At 37.6% G+C, this 16,248-nt stretch overlaps 1 protein-coding gene across 1 annotated transcript in view; it reads left to right on the top strand.

Annotated features, from left to right (window-relative positions):
* Nrg1 (neuregulin 1) overlaps positions 1-16,248 on the top strand; it is a 995,737-nt gene that overhangs the window by 807,329 nt on the left and 172,160 nt on the right. The window contains exon 2 of the mRNA XM_090353942.1: positions 12,516-12,693. Within this exon, the coding sequence (XP_090210068.1) occupies positions 12,516-12,693 (178 nt within the window). The remainder of the gene's footprint in view (positions 1-12,515; positions 12,694-16,248) is intronic.

Here is a 16,248-nt window from a genome sequence, read left to right as displayed (position 1 = left end):
GCCAACAGGATTTCTACCTTAAAGACACTGGGTTCTCTGTTGTAGGGGAAAAAAAAGATGAAAAAGAAGAAAAGAGAGCCCTTTTACAATAAGTAAATGCAAACTCAGAAGAAAGCAGAACAGCAGATGTTCATTTCTTTGCCTTCTTCGGAATCTCTCCCTTCCAAGGCCAGCTTCTGGAGTTTCATAGTTGGCCTTGAACGCATGTCCAGTTGGGATGGGCATGCTCTTTTGCACAGATGTCACAATGGCATTTCTTTTATAGCTCCTCCTTTGTTTCCTAGGATGCATGTTTCAGCTTATTTAATGTCCAATTGCATTTGCAGTTGGCCTACTTCGCCTTTTTCTTCTTTTTTACATTTGTGGTTGCTTTTTAGTTAACTGGTTCTTACTGCATTTACTTATTGCCTAATACTATATAAGTTCCTTTCCTGGAAGGACTGGGGGATGAGTAAAATTAACTATCACGTGCATGGACTGGAGATAGGCAAATATATGGGTAAGTAGTGTTTTAGATCTTTTGAAGTAAATATTCATGCTGTTTCTGAATAAAGCAACTCTGACAAAGGTCTGCATCTCAAAGGATAGATTGCCAAGGAAAGAGATATAAAGTGATAAAAATAAATGTCCTAGGTTTCCCTCATTCGTCATAATCAGTAGAAACCTTGGGCTCTACTAGCAGAGATTTGCAATAAAGCAAAATCTTGATACATAAGGACATATAATGTGAAGCTAATTGAAAGGACCTCCAGGATAGTGAAACAAAAGCCATATAATGAATGATTGTTGTCCTTAATGTACTATGTTGTCTCTCATCTCCTTTGCTGTCCCTTGGTTATCTCATATTGGTATAGTATCTCACTTTGTTATCTGATATATTGAATTTATTTGTATTTGGATATTTGAAATTTGATAGGGAAGGGGGGAAAACCAAGATGGGTGGGGGGTGTGGGGGGGGGAGGGAAACGGGTACCAAGACATGTGAAAGGGTATCAATGTATGTGAATTAATGCACCTTCTATCTGGCAAATATCATGTAACCCTTTTACTAATTACAATAAAAAAAGAATATGAAGAGCAAAACAAAAATTTAAAATAATACATCAAAATACAAATAAAAAATAAAACAAAAAAAATAAATGTCCTAGTGAGAAATATACTAAACTTGGCAATGTTCAGCTTATTCTAAACTAGGAGGTGAAGCTGCTTTTGGCCTTCTCTTGTCCTTAGCTGGCAGTTTCTACATCGAGTCATTCTGTTTTCTCAGACTCATTACACACATTTTGTATCCTTTTTTGTATTTGTCCCTCTCTTGGTAAAATTCTTAGAATTGGGGTTCTTGCAAGCACGATTCTGATGGTTAAATCGGCAAGGTTTCTTGTGTGGCTGGTGGTTTGGTCATCAACAATGATGTTGCATTGCCACTGTACAAAATGGGCCTCAGGTCCTGCTCCTCAGCAGTCTTCCTGAATGTCACATTCTGTGTCCTTTCATGAATTTCAGGAGGATGCTCCCATCACAGCTGGATTAGCTTGCACCTCTCAACAGACTTATTGAGCACTATTTGTCCTGATAGACAAGGTTCTCCAGTGTTGTGTGACAGATTTGAGGTATACTAAAGTTATTCAAAAAATAGCTGTCTTTGAGAAACAGAATGTAAACTGAAATTTGTAAGACATTTCATTAACTTCAACCAAAAAGCAGCTACCCTGTCTGCATGTCAGGGTGTTGTTTAGACTTTTCCATTAAATTTTTTGCTGTGTTATTTTTCAAAACCCAAAACTAGTCTTGCTACGGAAATTGGATAATCTCTAGAGAAGTAAATTTTTTGTTGCTTTAACTGTTAGATTTAATAACATTCCTGTCAATATTTAGGTTAGGCTTCTTTGTTTTTTATTTTAATTAATTAAAAAAACTATCCTTAAGTAGTAAGTATAAAAGATTTTTGATTTAGCATGTCAGTTTGTGAGTATAATGTATGTTTTGTTTTGGTTTAGCTTTTTGGTGCCAGTCCTGGGACTTGAACTCAGGGCTTAAGTGCTTCTTTGGCTCAAGGCTCATGCTCTACCACTTCAGTCAGAGCATTACTTCTGGCAGCTTTTGAGTAGTTTACTGAAGAGTCTAATGAAATTTCCTCTCTGGGATGGCTTCAAACTGTAATCCTCAGATCTCAGCCTCCTGAGTAGCTGGGAATACTGGTGTGAGCCATAGGGAGCCAGCTAGTACAGTGTATCTTGATCAATGTCGTCTCTTCTACCTATCTCTCCTTCTTGCCTCCCAAGTCCACTCATCCCTTTAGTTTACCTGCTTCCACTTTCAAATCTGTATATTGAATATTATGACTGAATTCGCCCACCTTTCCTTCCTCCATTTGTCTGCCATCCTCCTTTTGACCTTACTCCCAACCACAACACATGTTCCAGCTTCCTGATATTATTTATTTTACTAAATTTTAAGCTAATTTTCAAGAGTCACACTGTTGGACTCCTCCCTTGAATTTACCATACTTCAGTTAACATATTTATGTATAAATGCAAATGGCTTTGTATGTTTAGATATACTTAAAATTTATATCTCATTTCTACCTATGAGAGAAAACATTCTTCCTTTGAGCCTGACTTACTTACATCACTTAATTTCTTACAGGTCCATCTATTTTTCTGTAAATGAGACTAAAACTTTTATAACCTTGTGTAATAACTTACAAATCTCTCTTCTTCTTCCTCCTTCTCTTCCTCCTTCTTCCTGTCCTTTTTCCTTTTCATTGTCCTCTCAATTCTCCCTCTCCTTCTCCTCCTTTTCTTCCCTCTCTTTTCATCTCCCCCTCCTCCTCCTCCTCCTCCTCCTCTTCTTCTTCTTCCTCTCTCCCCCCTCCCTCCCTCACTCTCTCCCTCCCTCCCCCCAATCTCTCTCTTTCTTCCTCCCCCTGGAAACTTTTGGCCATTTGGACACTATTGTTAAGTGATCATATTTGAATTTAAAACTTAAGTCAGTGACTCTGTTCTTAAATGTTAGTAGTACAGTGTATGTACAAAAACAAAGTGAATAGATCTATGTGACTTGATTTGGAGTTTAGTGGCATGGAAGATGATCCTTTATGAGAAGGAAACTAAGGGGGGGGTGAGAAAAAGATTACTACGGATACATTTCTATTAGGTAAACAACAGACCACATTTAGATTTCATTGTGTTTGTTATTCACCAGCACTGGATTTAATAATAGTTGTATAAGAAGTGGCAATTGTATTTGTGCTGCTTAAAGTTACTGATGCTCCAATGACTGTTTTTGTTTGTTTGTTTTTGTTTGGTGCTAGTCCTGGGGATTGAACTCAGGGCCTGAGCACTGGCCTTTCTTAAGGCTAGTGCTCTACCCCTTGAGCCACAGCACCACTTCTAGCTTTTCTATGTATGTATGTGGTACGGAGGAATCGAACCTGGGTCTTCATGCATGCTAGGCAAGCACTCTACCACTAGGCCAAACTCCCAACCCTCTGAAGGCTGTTTTTGACAGCCTAGTTATGAAGTTTTTGTGTTAATGCCCATTGAATGATGGTAAAGAATAAACAAGCTGAATTCTAGCCATTTGATACTTGAGCTCAAGTTCATACTAAACAGAAAGCTTGGTAAGAATCTGTCTCAAAACAACAACAAAACAGCAAAAAGCCATGATGGAAGCATGGGTTCAGTGGTAGAATGTCAGCTGTATGTACAAGCTGAGTAAATCTGAGGCCTTAGATTCCAACTCCAGTATCAGCAAACAAACAACACAAAAGTAAGCATAAATAATGATCAATTCCATCCGTTAATCAAATTAATTCCTATGAATCTACTTTTGTTCTTTGTATGGTGCTAGGATTGAACCCAGGGCCCTCACATACTAGAAAAGCACTCTACACTGAGCTATACCCTCCAGTCTGAAGTCCAGTCAGATGAGGGTGGTGGTGTTAATGCCAGGATGTTACCCCTTGAGTCTTACTCATGCTGGGGTAGGCAAAGACATCATGTAGCTGAAGAGGATATATATGGCTCACATCTGGTGGACAAACTCAAAGTCTCAGCCTCCTAAGCAGGTAGAACTTCATGTATTCATGTATGAGCCACCATACCCAGCTCCAATTTTCTTACTGTCAGTGATATGGTTAACTTGGTCATTTTCTAGCTATTCATCATACTAGTAGGCTGCTTAATAATATGAAGAGCTACACAGTTTTTATAATCTTCTGAAATCGAAACTAGAATTTATATGAGTGATTACAGTGTTGGTTAATTTATAAGAAACTAAAGAGAGAGAAATTTAACTTTGATTGGATAAGGCTCCGTGAATAAAGCAGGTGTATTCCAATCCTGGTATATGCATTTATATTATTTAATAAGTTATTTGGATTAATAAATTAGCTTTGGCCAAAACAGAAAAACAAAAACAAAACAGGCCATGTCTGCTAGGAAAATAGATTTCTTCAATAGTGAGAAATATATTTGTATTTTTTATAATTAGCTCTCACAGAAGGAATTAGTTTTAAGACCCTATATGAAATCTAGATAATGAGGAATTAATATCCATAGATCACTCAGAGCTTACCTGCTTTTATCTGCAATGTTTAAAAGCTCTCATGTCTCTGTCATGTTTAAAACTAATTATAGCCAATCCTAACTCCCCTTAGCTGGGAATTTATCCAGTTTAGGTCACGTAAATGAATTTCTTGTATCAAATGAAAAAAAGACCATTTTAGTAATACCAATTAACTAAATGTCATTCATTCTGAACAAGGAAATGATTATAAAGACAGAAATTGACACCTTATGGGTGGGCTGATAATGCTAAGATCATTACAAAGCCAAATATTGACATATTGAAGTCGTGGTAAGATACTCCATAGGCAAAAATACACCATTGTAGGGAAATACCACTATAATAAGGAAATGACCAAATATCATACTTTTACTAACTAGATCATTCTTAATTTTTTCTACTTGTCAGCATTTTGGAAGTGATGTGAAAGGTATACATAACAAATAGTCAGGGAATTTTGGTTGGTGGGTGGGGAACTCAGAAAGAATGAAGTTTAGAAGACCACGCTACTTGAACTTTGCTATACATCCACTGGGTAAATATGTATGGGGTCTGTTTTCACCCTGTGAACTCAGGGCCTGTTCTGAAGCTTGCCTGACCTTTTCTTTATGAACATGAGTAAGATGTGCTTCTAATTGGGGGCAGCTGTGGTGACAGCATTAATTAAGCAGCCTGTTGAACAGTTACCTTCAACTGGGCCATGATTTACACCAGCATTCACTGTCACGGTGTATTGCATTAACACCTGACGGAGTGACATTAATCTGTGCAGACACTTCGTGGTTGGATCCTCACCTGGGTCCTCTCACATTTCACAGCGAGCACAAGAATGGAATATCGAACTATTGACCCCTAGTGGCATTTAGCCTTTGTGACAGATGGACAACCACGTAGTTCAAAAGAATTGTTTGGGTATAATATCAATTTCAAGTACTCTGTCTTGTTTTATTTCCTCATGAATCATCAAATTAACTCAGAAAATTCAGCAGTTTTGCATGTATGTTTCTTTCCCCCTCCAGACTGGCTTTTCTCCTTGAAATGTAGTCAGACAGATTTGTATTGTGGCCTACCTCAGGTTTGTTAGGAAAATGTGGTCACTACTGATACACTAACAGTCTAAACTGAGTCCATGCCATCTATAGAAAGAATCACAAAGCACTCAGCTTCTTTGCTTGGTAATTTAAAGTGAGAGCTCTATGATAAAAGGGGCTATTGAACAACTAGGCATGGTAGCTTGAACCTGTAGTTCCAAGTACTCAGGAGGCAGATATCAAGAGGACCGTGGTTCAAAATCAGCCCAGTCAAAATTATTGGGTAGCAGGCAGATTATGGTAGAGCAAGCAGGTTGTGGCAATGCAGGCCTTAATCTCAGCTACATGAAGGAACATTTTTGGTCTGGAGCTAATCCGGGACAAAATGTAAAACCCCATCTGAAACATAGCAGCAGAAATTTCTGGGGCCATGGGACTACAAGGAGAGCTCTCATTAGCAAGTGCAAAGCCCTGAGTTTATCCCTCAGTAAAGCAAAAAAAAAAAAGTTCCTCTGATCATTTCCATTTTCTCTTCTATAAATTGGGCATAATTATAGTAACATATACCTGATGAAGGAGAAAACTTACAGGAGTTCATGATCATAAAGTTCTTAAGACAGTGCTTGGCACGGAGTAGGAACTCAGTATATATTAAGCTGTAATCATTCTAAATGATTTATTGTTGAAAAAGTATCAATAGGACCTCATTTTAACCTCTTTTCCTAAGCTTCCAAAATTGCTATTGCACTAGTTTCATGATCTTATCTTTAGGCCTTTAACTATGAAATACTGAGCAAAGAATAAAAGAACTGTGTAGAAAAATAGGGTAGCTAATTTCAATAAGCATAGTGTGGATTTTCAGGGTGTATGTTGATCTTACGTAGTAAGTCTGCACTGTTTTCCTGGGAGAATTTTGCATTCTTGGAAATCTCTTGGAGGTCAATGCGAAGAGGTGATCTTGTTTAAATAGCCTCATATAACCCAAAGATTACCATATTGGCTATGAAATAAAGTGATCCTTACAAGATTTTTAGTTTTCTGTCTTTCTTTCTGTCTTTTTCTTTTCTTTCTGAACCTACTTCAACCCCAGCAAAGCCACCATGGTGTGGATAAAAGTCTTGAGTTTCAATCTTGGTGCCATGGCTTTCTAGACTTGTGGCACTGCCCAGCTTCTATAATAAACTTCATCTCACCTGTAGATGGAAATAAAAATCATGCATGTCACAGTGTACATACCAGAACTGCAAGAGAGGAGAGGGGATTTGACACCAATGACAAACAGGATATGAGAGACAGGCATACGCTCTTCCTGTGGGGGCGAAGAGTCATCCTGCTATATCCAGGCTTTGGCCAGTGGAGATGAACAACAGGTAGAAACAGGAGTGGGACCTTAGCTGAGAGGCAGGGGCTACGTACTTCTATGATGGTGTCCAGCTAGGAGAAGTTTAGAACAAGTAAAGACAACAGTAATATTTGACCATCTTCCAGTTTGGCTTCCTTTCATTTTTATTAGGTCAGTATAAGAATCCTCATCCTGAATAATGAATAGAAACACTAAGTATTACCAGAGGTCCCTCAAGCAGTAGAGTCTTATAAGAAAGAGAGTCTTCTCTGAAGAAGAAATAAAAATGGTCTATAGACACATGAAGAAATGCTCGACATCTCTGGTCATAAAAGAAATGCAAATCAAAACAACTCTGAGATTCCACCTCACTTCAGTTAGAATGGCCAGAATCAAGAAATCTAATGACAACAGATGCTGGAGGGGATGAGGCCAAGAGGGATCACTACTACACTGCTGGTGGGAGTGCAAACTCGTTCAACCACTATGGAAAGCAGTATGGCAGTTCCTCAAAAGACTAAACATAGAGCTCCCCTATGACCCAGCAATTCCACTACTTGGCATTTACCCAATTGTCCAGAAACAAAGACATGCTAAATCCACTAGCACAACGATGTTCATTGCAGCACTATTTACCATAGCAAAGATATGGAACCAACCTAGATGTCCCTCAGTTGATGAGTGGATCAACAACATGTGGTATTTGTACACAATGGAATTCTATGCTGCTGTTAGAAAGAATGACATCGCCCCATTTGTTAGGAAATGGAAAGACTTAGAAAAAGCATATTAAGTGAAATAAGCCAGACTCAAAGGAACATAGGCTCAATGGTTTCCCTCATTTTTCATAATCAGTAGAAACCTTGGGCTTTCCTAGCAGAGATTTGCAATAGAGCAAAACCTAGATACATAAGGCCATACAGTATGACATTAAAAGAAAGGACCTCTAGGATATAGAAACAAAAGCCATATAATGAGTGATTGCTGTCCTTAATGTACTATGTTATCTCTCATCTATTTAGCTGTCCCTTGGTTATCTCATATTGTTACAGTATCTCACTTTGTTATCTGATATATTGGATATATTTGTATTTGGTTATTTGAAATTGGATAGGGAAGGGGGGAAAACAAGATGAGAGGTGGGGGTGGGGGGAGGGACATGGGGCCCAAGACATGAGAAAGGGTATCAATGTATGTGAAGTAATGCATCTTCTACCTGGCGAATATAATGTAACCCTTCTATTAATTACAATAAAAATATATGAAAAAAAGAATATAAGTCTGGGCTCTGGAATCAGGTTTTGTCCTGAGGTCTTTTATATCATAGATTCCAGGTGCTTTTACACACAGAATTCATCACACATTTTGGTCCTGCTTTAGGTTCCCCAGATTTTCTGTATCTTCCATCTGTTCCCATGAGCAGTTTGGATATTTGAATGTACCAATTGAAACAGACACACATACAGCAACACAAGTACGATAGGAACCATTTGACCTAGATGCCAGATGACAGATTGGTATGACCCCACCAAGAAATCTGCTGGTAACAGCCTCAAAGCTGTGGCTATGGACTTGAACCATGCGAGCATCTCAGTGCAACACCACTCACAGAATTAAGTTAATGCATTAACTAAAGTTTCAAATGATAACTCAAGCATATGCGACAATTTCCTTAATGATTACAAACTTAATCAGGACTTTAAAAGTACCTACACAAGGGCAAGGAATAGTGGTTCATGCTTTTAGTCATAGAAATCTGGAGGAAGGAAGAGGAAGGAGGATTTTAGATTCCAGGCCCTAGAACTACATAGCAGGTTCCAGTCAAGGGGGAAGGGTTAGGAAAAAGGTGTGTGGGGGGGAGTGGATCCTAACTAGGGCTGCTGGAATATAGCTCCATTGTAGAACACTAGCCTTGATGTGTGAGACCCTGTTTTCAATCCCCAGCATAAGGAAAGAAGGAAGGAAAGAAAGTAGAGAGGGTGGGAAGGAGGGAGGGAGGAAGGGAAAGAGAGATCTTTGAAAGCCTAGGTCTTCTTACTTAATTTCAAAAGTCTAGATCAGAAGGGCAGGAATATACAAAATGAGTTTCCTTCCCCCCCACTTCCCTTTCCCTCTGTGTGTTTATTTGCACATTGGTATAAATTTCCTACTTGCTAAACCATCTGTAGTTTGGCTGAAGATACCATGATATTTTATTCCAGAATATGTCAGCATTACATCCCAAGACTAAAGAGATTCCCCTCAGATCCACTGTACAACATTCAAGTTGAGAAATTGAGTTTTGGTGCAGTGTTTCCATTCAGATTTCCCCAAAGTCTCAGTAGTATCTTACATAAATGATTTTTCCCTCTACCACTGCCCATGGTTTTTATTTTGATTGATTTCCTTTAATTTAGATCATAGTCTTCACTTGGCATTCATAATACTGACACTTTCAAAGCTTCCTTCAGTTTTGTAGATTATTCCCTTTTTTTTTTTGTGGAGGATGGGGTGGGGTTAATGGAGCTTGAACTTGGAGCCAGGGCTGTCCTAAGGCTCTTTTTGTTCAAGGCTAGTGCTGTACTATTTTGAGCCACAGGGCTACTTCCAGCTTTTTTGAGTGGTTTATTGGAGATAAGAGCCTCACTGACTTTACTTCCTGGGTTGGCTTTGAACTGTGATCCTCAGATCTCAGCATCCTGAGTAGCTTAGATTACAGCTGTGAGCCATCAGCAGATGGCTTATTTCCCAGATTTGTCTGATTCCTCATGTTTGAAATCAAGGTTCTTAATAAAACAAAAAGACATATGTAAATGAAAGCAGAAGAGGAATTCGGAGAGAGGATTAGAGAGAGAATGAAGAAAAGTGATACACAGTAGTCTTATAACAAAGTGCTTTATAAAGAAACTAGAGGAAACAAAGGCACATGAATTTGTGTTCAAATTAAAGTTCAGATGTTGTTAAGCAAAAGGGTTGAGTGCTGCATGAGAGAAAATGACACTTTCTAAGATTTTGTGACATCTGAGATTTTGTGACATCTGAAATCAGTGAGTGGGTTTAGTGCAATTTTCTTAGAGATAAAAAATGAAAATTTGAATTTGAAAAATCAAGTGGAGGAAAATAGGTCTTTTATTTCATACATAAAATGAGGCATTTTAGCCGGGCATGGTGGCTCATGCCTGTAATCCTAGCTACTCAGAAGGCTGAGATCTGAGGATCAAGGTTCAAAGCCAGCCCTGGCACAAAAGGAACTGAGACTCTTATTTCCAGTTAACCTCTAGAAAATGGGAAGTGGGGCTTAGCTTCAGGGTAGGGCGGTAGCCTTGAGCTGAAGAGTTCAGGGACAACGCCCAGGTCCAGGGTTAGGGTGGTAGCCTTTAACTGAAGAGTTAAAATATGAAGCATTTTATGATTCTTGATATGTGTAAACCAGTTTCTTTGGTGCCATTTAGCTCCCTAATATTTATTTGCTTCCTCTGAACTCTTCATCAGATTCACAAATTAAATGATAGAAAGAAGCTGAAAGCAATATATAGACATCTAGTTATAGGTAGATTATCATTTAGTCTGATTTTTTAAAATGTTCAAAACAGAATCATAAATCACATTGAATCAAAAATCTTTAAATTCGTGGAAGTTGTTCAGGAAGCAAATTTTATCTTTATACGATCAGAGCAAGGGAGAGAGAGAGGGAGAGAGGAAGGGACAGACAGACAGCCAGGCAGATAGACAGACAGATTAATACAAAACCCTTAAGTGAGTGCTTTTCCATGTCTTCCCTCAATAGTCCCAAAAATAAAGTGATATATAATATAGAAGTATTACTAGGAAATTGTGCCCTCCAAATTGATTTTTTGCTGTAATTTATATGTTTATTCTTGAACAGTTTTAGTTTTGCCTGGTAAGGGCAGAGTTGTAGAAAAACAAATAGCTCTAGTTGGCAAGGTATTGCAATTCCTGTTCACATCTCAGGTGACTTTGATTGCTGTCCTTGGACTCTTGGTCTTTACCCAATGAGTAATTATGAACTGATTCAGTCTTATTTGCCAAGGTTTGTTTTCTGGGATTTCCTGTTAATTACTGAAATGAGACAGAAGTGGGCTTTTTTGTTGACTTTTCTAAGACTCAGCAGAAACTGAGAGCTGTTGAGATCTGAGGTTCTGTGATGTTGATTATTAAGCAAATTTTGTGTGTACAGGAAAAGCCATGCATCTGTGCTTTGATATAAAACACTTTTATTGTGAAAATATCAGATATACTACACAGAATTACATGAAAAACCACAACATGAATATATTGCTCAACTTCTACAATGACATACTTCTTGGTAATTTCATTACCTTGGTATGTCCGTCACCCCTTCAACCATATTATTTTGAAATAAACCTCAGCTGTTACAGCATTTTGTTCAAAACTGTTGCAGTAAATAACCGCTATTCTCTTTTTTTTTGCTTCAAGCATTTTTCTTCTTATTACATAGGTCTTATATGTAGGTTACAGTTATATAAGTCAGATAATGAGTACATTTCTTTTTGAACCATGTCACCCCTTTGCTTTCTCTCTCCTAATTTTACTTTCCACCCACTCTATAAGTTGTGTAGTTCATTTTCAACATAGTGTCTAGTGAGTACCACTGCTGCATTAGTTCAACCTTTGTTGCACAGTTTTTAAAGAGCAGTCATGAAAGGATGGACTATATGAGTTTAAAATACAGTATTCTACATGGTTAACATACAAGGGAGATTTTCACAGTTTCTGTTGGCAAGATTTGTTGATGCTAAATCCAAGTGACCTGACCGTGGTGGTTACCTGTAGTTATTCACTGCTTTTAGGAAAACAACTAACTATAGGTCCACATTGTCAAAAGTCTGCAGTCTTTTTTTTTTCCCTTAATTATATTGTCAGGGTGATATACAGGAGGGTTATAGTTACATTTATAGGACAGTGAGTGCATTACTTCTCAAAGGTCTCCAAACTTGAAGAAAGAAAGAATGTTAAGATTTATGGGTTGTCTTTGGTTTTGGTTTATCATTCTTTTTTTATTGTTGTTTTGGTTTTTGCCATCTAGGAAGCTTAGTAGGTGAAACTTTGTAATTGTAGATATGACAATCTCTTACAGTTAACTCTGAAATTTAAGTTTCTGATGGAAAAATGGATATGAAGCTCCCACTAGCTTTTCCCCAAATGAATTTTTTATCAAATAGTTCTATGTGATAAAGAACGAAGGATAATGTGTTGAACACGTACTTCCTTTGGCATCAACTCTTTAAAATGAATAATGTCTAGGATTTTTAATTGTACCAGATAATTTAAATTTTAGGAAAGCAACTACTTAGAATTTTTTTGTGGTTAATTTATAATTTAAGTTCTATTTCCCCCATCCCAGTACATTTTTTTCTGAGATATTTTATTAGAGCATCTGGCTTTTCTTAAAGTTGACATCAGTGTATTAACTTGGGCTTATTCATTTTCACTATTTTTATTCTCAGTAAAACTTTCAGATTAGTTTCTTGATTAGGCTCACTCAAAACTAATTCTTTTTGTAAGACTGCTTGGTGATCAGAATGTTTGTTCCTTCTTTCTCTTTGTTTTAGCCTCACCTCCCCGATTGAAAGAAATGAAAAGCCAGGAGTCAGTGGCGGGCTCCAAACTAGTACTTCGGTGTGAAACCAGTTCTGAATACTCCACCCTCAGATTCAAATGGTTCAAGAATGGGAATGAGTTAAACAAAAAAAATAAGCCACAGAACATCAAGATCCAAAAAAAGCCAGGGTAAGTATAGTGCACATAATAATAGTCTGCACCTAGAGCAATAGGATGTTACAAAATATAAACATTTTTTAGACCCTGGTAAGTAAATATACTGACAAAAACATGGTATTAGCCAGGTATAATCCTAGCTATGTAGGAGCTGAGATATAAGGATTGAGGTTCTAAGCCGCCTGTGCAGTAAAGTCCATTAGACTCATATCTCCAGTAAACTACTCAGAAAAGCTGGAAGTGATGCTGTGGCTCAAGTGGTAGAGCACTAACCTTGAGCATAAAGCAGGACTCAGGGACAGGAGCAGGCCCTGAGTTCAAGCTCCAGGATGGGGAGAGGGGGAGGTAAAGCAAAACAAAACAAAAAACCCCGCAAAAACACGATATGCTATCCATTATTTCTATATTTGCCAGAAATTGTGATATTATATAGGAAAGAATGTAGAGTTTCTGCTTTGGACCACTTTTGAATGGAGAAAGAATTATAGGACGTAAGAGACATGTAAGGGAAGAAGGAAGATGATACTAGTGACAGCTGCCGTAATAATCTTAGACACAAGAACTCAACTTTAAGATAAGAAAACACACTGTAGAGTGCTGATGTCAAATTCCAACCTCATTATGAAGTTTCCTGTGAACCCCAAGTCTGATTAGAGAAGCAATAGCAGAAGGATGCTTCCTCTCCTTCAATATTACAGGCTATCTACCAAAATATTGTCACACATTCATGAGCAAGTGAGAATAGACAGATTATAATGAAAATTTAATTGAATCTTATATCAAAGTGTTTAATTGCTCTGATAACTACAATTAGGGTCCTTTCCTAGTTTCCATGGTTTAATTACTTCACTAACTCTTGTTTTTGGTCATGTCAGCAAGAACTGTTGATTTGGAAGTATGATAAAAAAAATACATGGTGCTTTTGTACATAATTTTTCTTTATGAAGAAGGTTAATAAGACACAACAGTACTTAGATTAGAGATATTTGGGTTTTTTTTATCAGTCAGGCAAACTAGTAAAGAACTAGGTTTTGTATATATGCAAGGTAACAACTCATTTAGTACTCAGCAGTTTATAGAATTATTTCAGTAATATTTAAGTGTTCACACATGGGTTAGACCAGGAAGATGGAGAAATACGTCATAGGGTATACATCTCTGTCTTCAGGCAATCGTAAGGTTCTACAGAGATTATGTAGATTATGAATATATGATAACAGAGTTGGGGGGAGAAAAGAGGAAGAGATGGATATAGGCTGAGTCGTAGCAAAGAGCTCTTGAATACAGCAAATATTCATTATGACAGTATGTGGTGTGAAGGAAGCAAAGCTGTGTCAATAGGTGATAAAGGAGTAAGAAAAAGTGAGCTGACTAACCAGAGTATGATATATATATATATACATACATATATATTGATTTGTATGTGTATGCTATATATGACTTATTGTTATTATTAAGATATGGTACAGAAGGGTTGCCATTTCATGATTCAGATAATGTATTCATTTCTTCTCCCTTCACTTTTCCTCAGCTCCTTTCTTCCTGAGTATACCTTGAGAGCCCATGTACCCTTAAAGAGGGGAGTTTGTTACATGGCTTGGATCACATATAAAAGTATCATTAGCATTCAGAAAAGCATTCTCATATTGGTTGCATAGCAGCAGAGAGCTAAGAGCACTGTCTACATATTAATAAAACCCATTCAAGTTCCAGAAAAGCCAACCATTCAGAATATTCCTTCTAAATCAATAGCAATACTGGGAAGAATTAAATGAGAATTTTTTTCAGAATATATGTTTGTAAATTATCCTTAGCAAAAGGTTTAGCAATTTTTTCTAAAAATAAAACATACTATGTGTACAATGGGTCACTGCATAGAAAATGACCAGCTTTATCATCTTTCAAAATTTGGCATTTTTTTCTTTTTTTTGTGTGTGTATGCCAGAAGTGGGTTTTGAATTTAGGAACTCATATTCTTGCTTGGCTTCTTTACTCATGGCTGGCTCTCTACCACTTGAACCACAGCTCCACTTCTAGCTTTTTGCTGGCTAATTACAGATGAGAGTCTCCGGAGTAGCTAGGATTATATGTGTGAACCACTAAGACCTGGACATTTTGTCAGTTTTTTAAAGGTCTCTCTAACACTCTCTCCCTCTCCCTCTCTCTCTCTCTCTCTCTCTCTCTAGATAGAGATGTCAGATTTTTTTTTTTTGGCCAGTTGTGGGGCTTGAACTCAGGGCCTGAGCACCATCCTTGGACTTTTCTTAAAGCCAGAGCCTTACCACTTGAGCCACAGCATCACTTTCAGCTTTTTTCTATGTATGTGGTGCCGAGGAATAGAACCCGGGTCTTTGTGCAAGCTAGGCCAAACTCCCAGCCCTGGATGTCAGATTTTTTTAAGGCTAAATGGTTTCAACAGAATTTAAATTTAATTAACACCTGCAAGTTGCTCTACTATTTCAATTTATCCTTTAATACAAGTAGAATGAATAATATTTCTGTACTCATTTTAATAAAGATAAATATCTTCCTGTCGATTTTTTTTCTTTTGCCAGTCCTGTGCTTGAGCTCAGGGCCTGAGCACTCTGTTCTTGTGCTTTCTCAAGGCTAGAGCTCTACCACTTGAGCCATAGCACCACTTCTGGTCTTTTCTATGTATGTATCAAGGAATTGAACCTGGGTCTTCATGCATGTTAGGCAAGCACTCTACCACTAGGCCACTAGGCCAAACTCCAGGCTCCCTATAGATTTTTTTTTTTTTTTGGCCAGTCCTGGGCTTGAGCTCAGGGCCTGAGCACTATCCTTAGACTTTCTCACTTTCTCAAGGCTCGAGCTCTATCACTTGAGCCTCAGCACCACTTCTGGCTTTTTTCTATGTATGTGGTACTGAGGGATTGAACCCAGGTCTTCGTGCATGCTAGGCAAGCACTCTACCACTAGGCCAAACTCCCGGCCCTCCCTATAGATTTTTGATGATCATGAGTATTTAAACTTATATGTGATGCAGGTTACTTCACACCTTCATGGGACTTTTATTATATAAACTCAGAATCACAGGGCTTGTGGCCTACTCAGATTTTTAATTAAAACAGTTCTTATTTTTCAAGCTCAAAACACTTTGTCACTAAAACATTCACACTATTAATATATTGCATTTCTAGTTGATTATTTGACTTTAAATTTATCTCAGAGCTATGGTCAACCAACCAATCAACAGTCAATTTTAGTTTAAGGTTTAGAATGTCCCAGGGACCCTCTTTATTTAAATAAAATGTTAATCCTCTTTTAATCTTAAATGTAGTCTTTTCTCCCTATTTTATAATCTAGATTGTGAAGAGCAGCCAGAATTTCCTTTTAATCCCTTATTGTTATGAAAAGATTTCACACCAATATGCAATTTCTACTATTGTTTAAAATCTCACCCCTCTTGTGCATATGCCTCTACTAATAAGCTACATTCCAACATGTTCTTATGATTTTAAATTCCCATTTGAGCCTTTGTTTGCTTTATCTGACTTTGCAGTGTGTGGGACTAATTAAAAGAAATGGAAACCACCCTCGTGTTAC

Source organism: Megascapheus bottae, chromosome 20 (genome assembly GCF_031878675.1).
Source record: "Megascapheus bottae isolate mThoBot1 chromosome 20, mThoBot2.hap1, whole genome shotgun sequence".
NCBI lineage: Eukaryota > Metazoa > Chordata > Mammalia > Rodentia > Geomyidae > Megascapheus > Megascapheus bottae.
The sequence above is the reverse complement of the archived record's forward strand: the minus strand, read 5'-3'. Positions and strand labels throughout refer to the sequence as shown.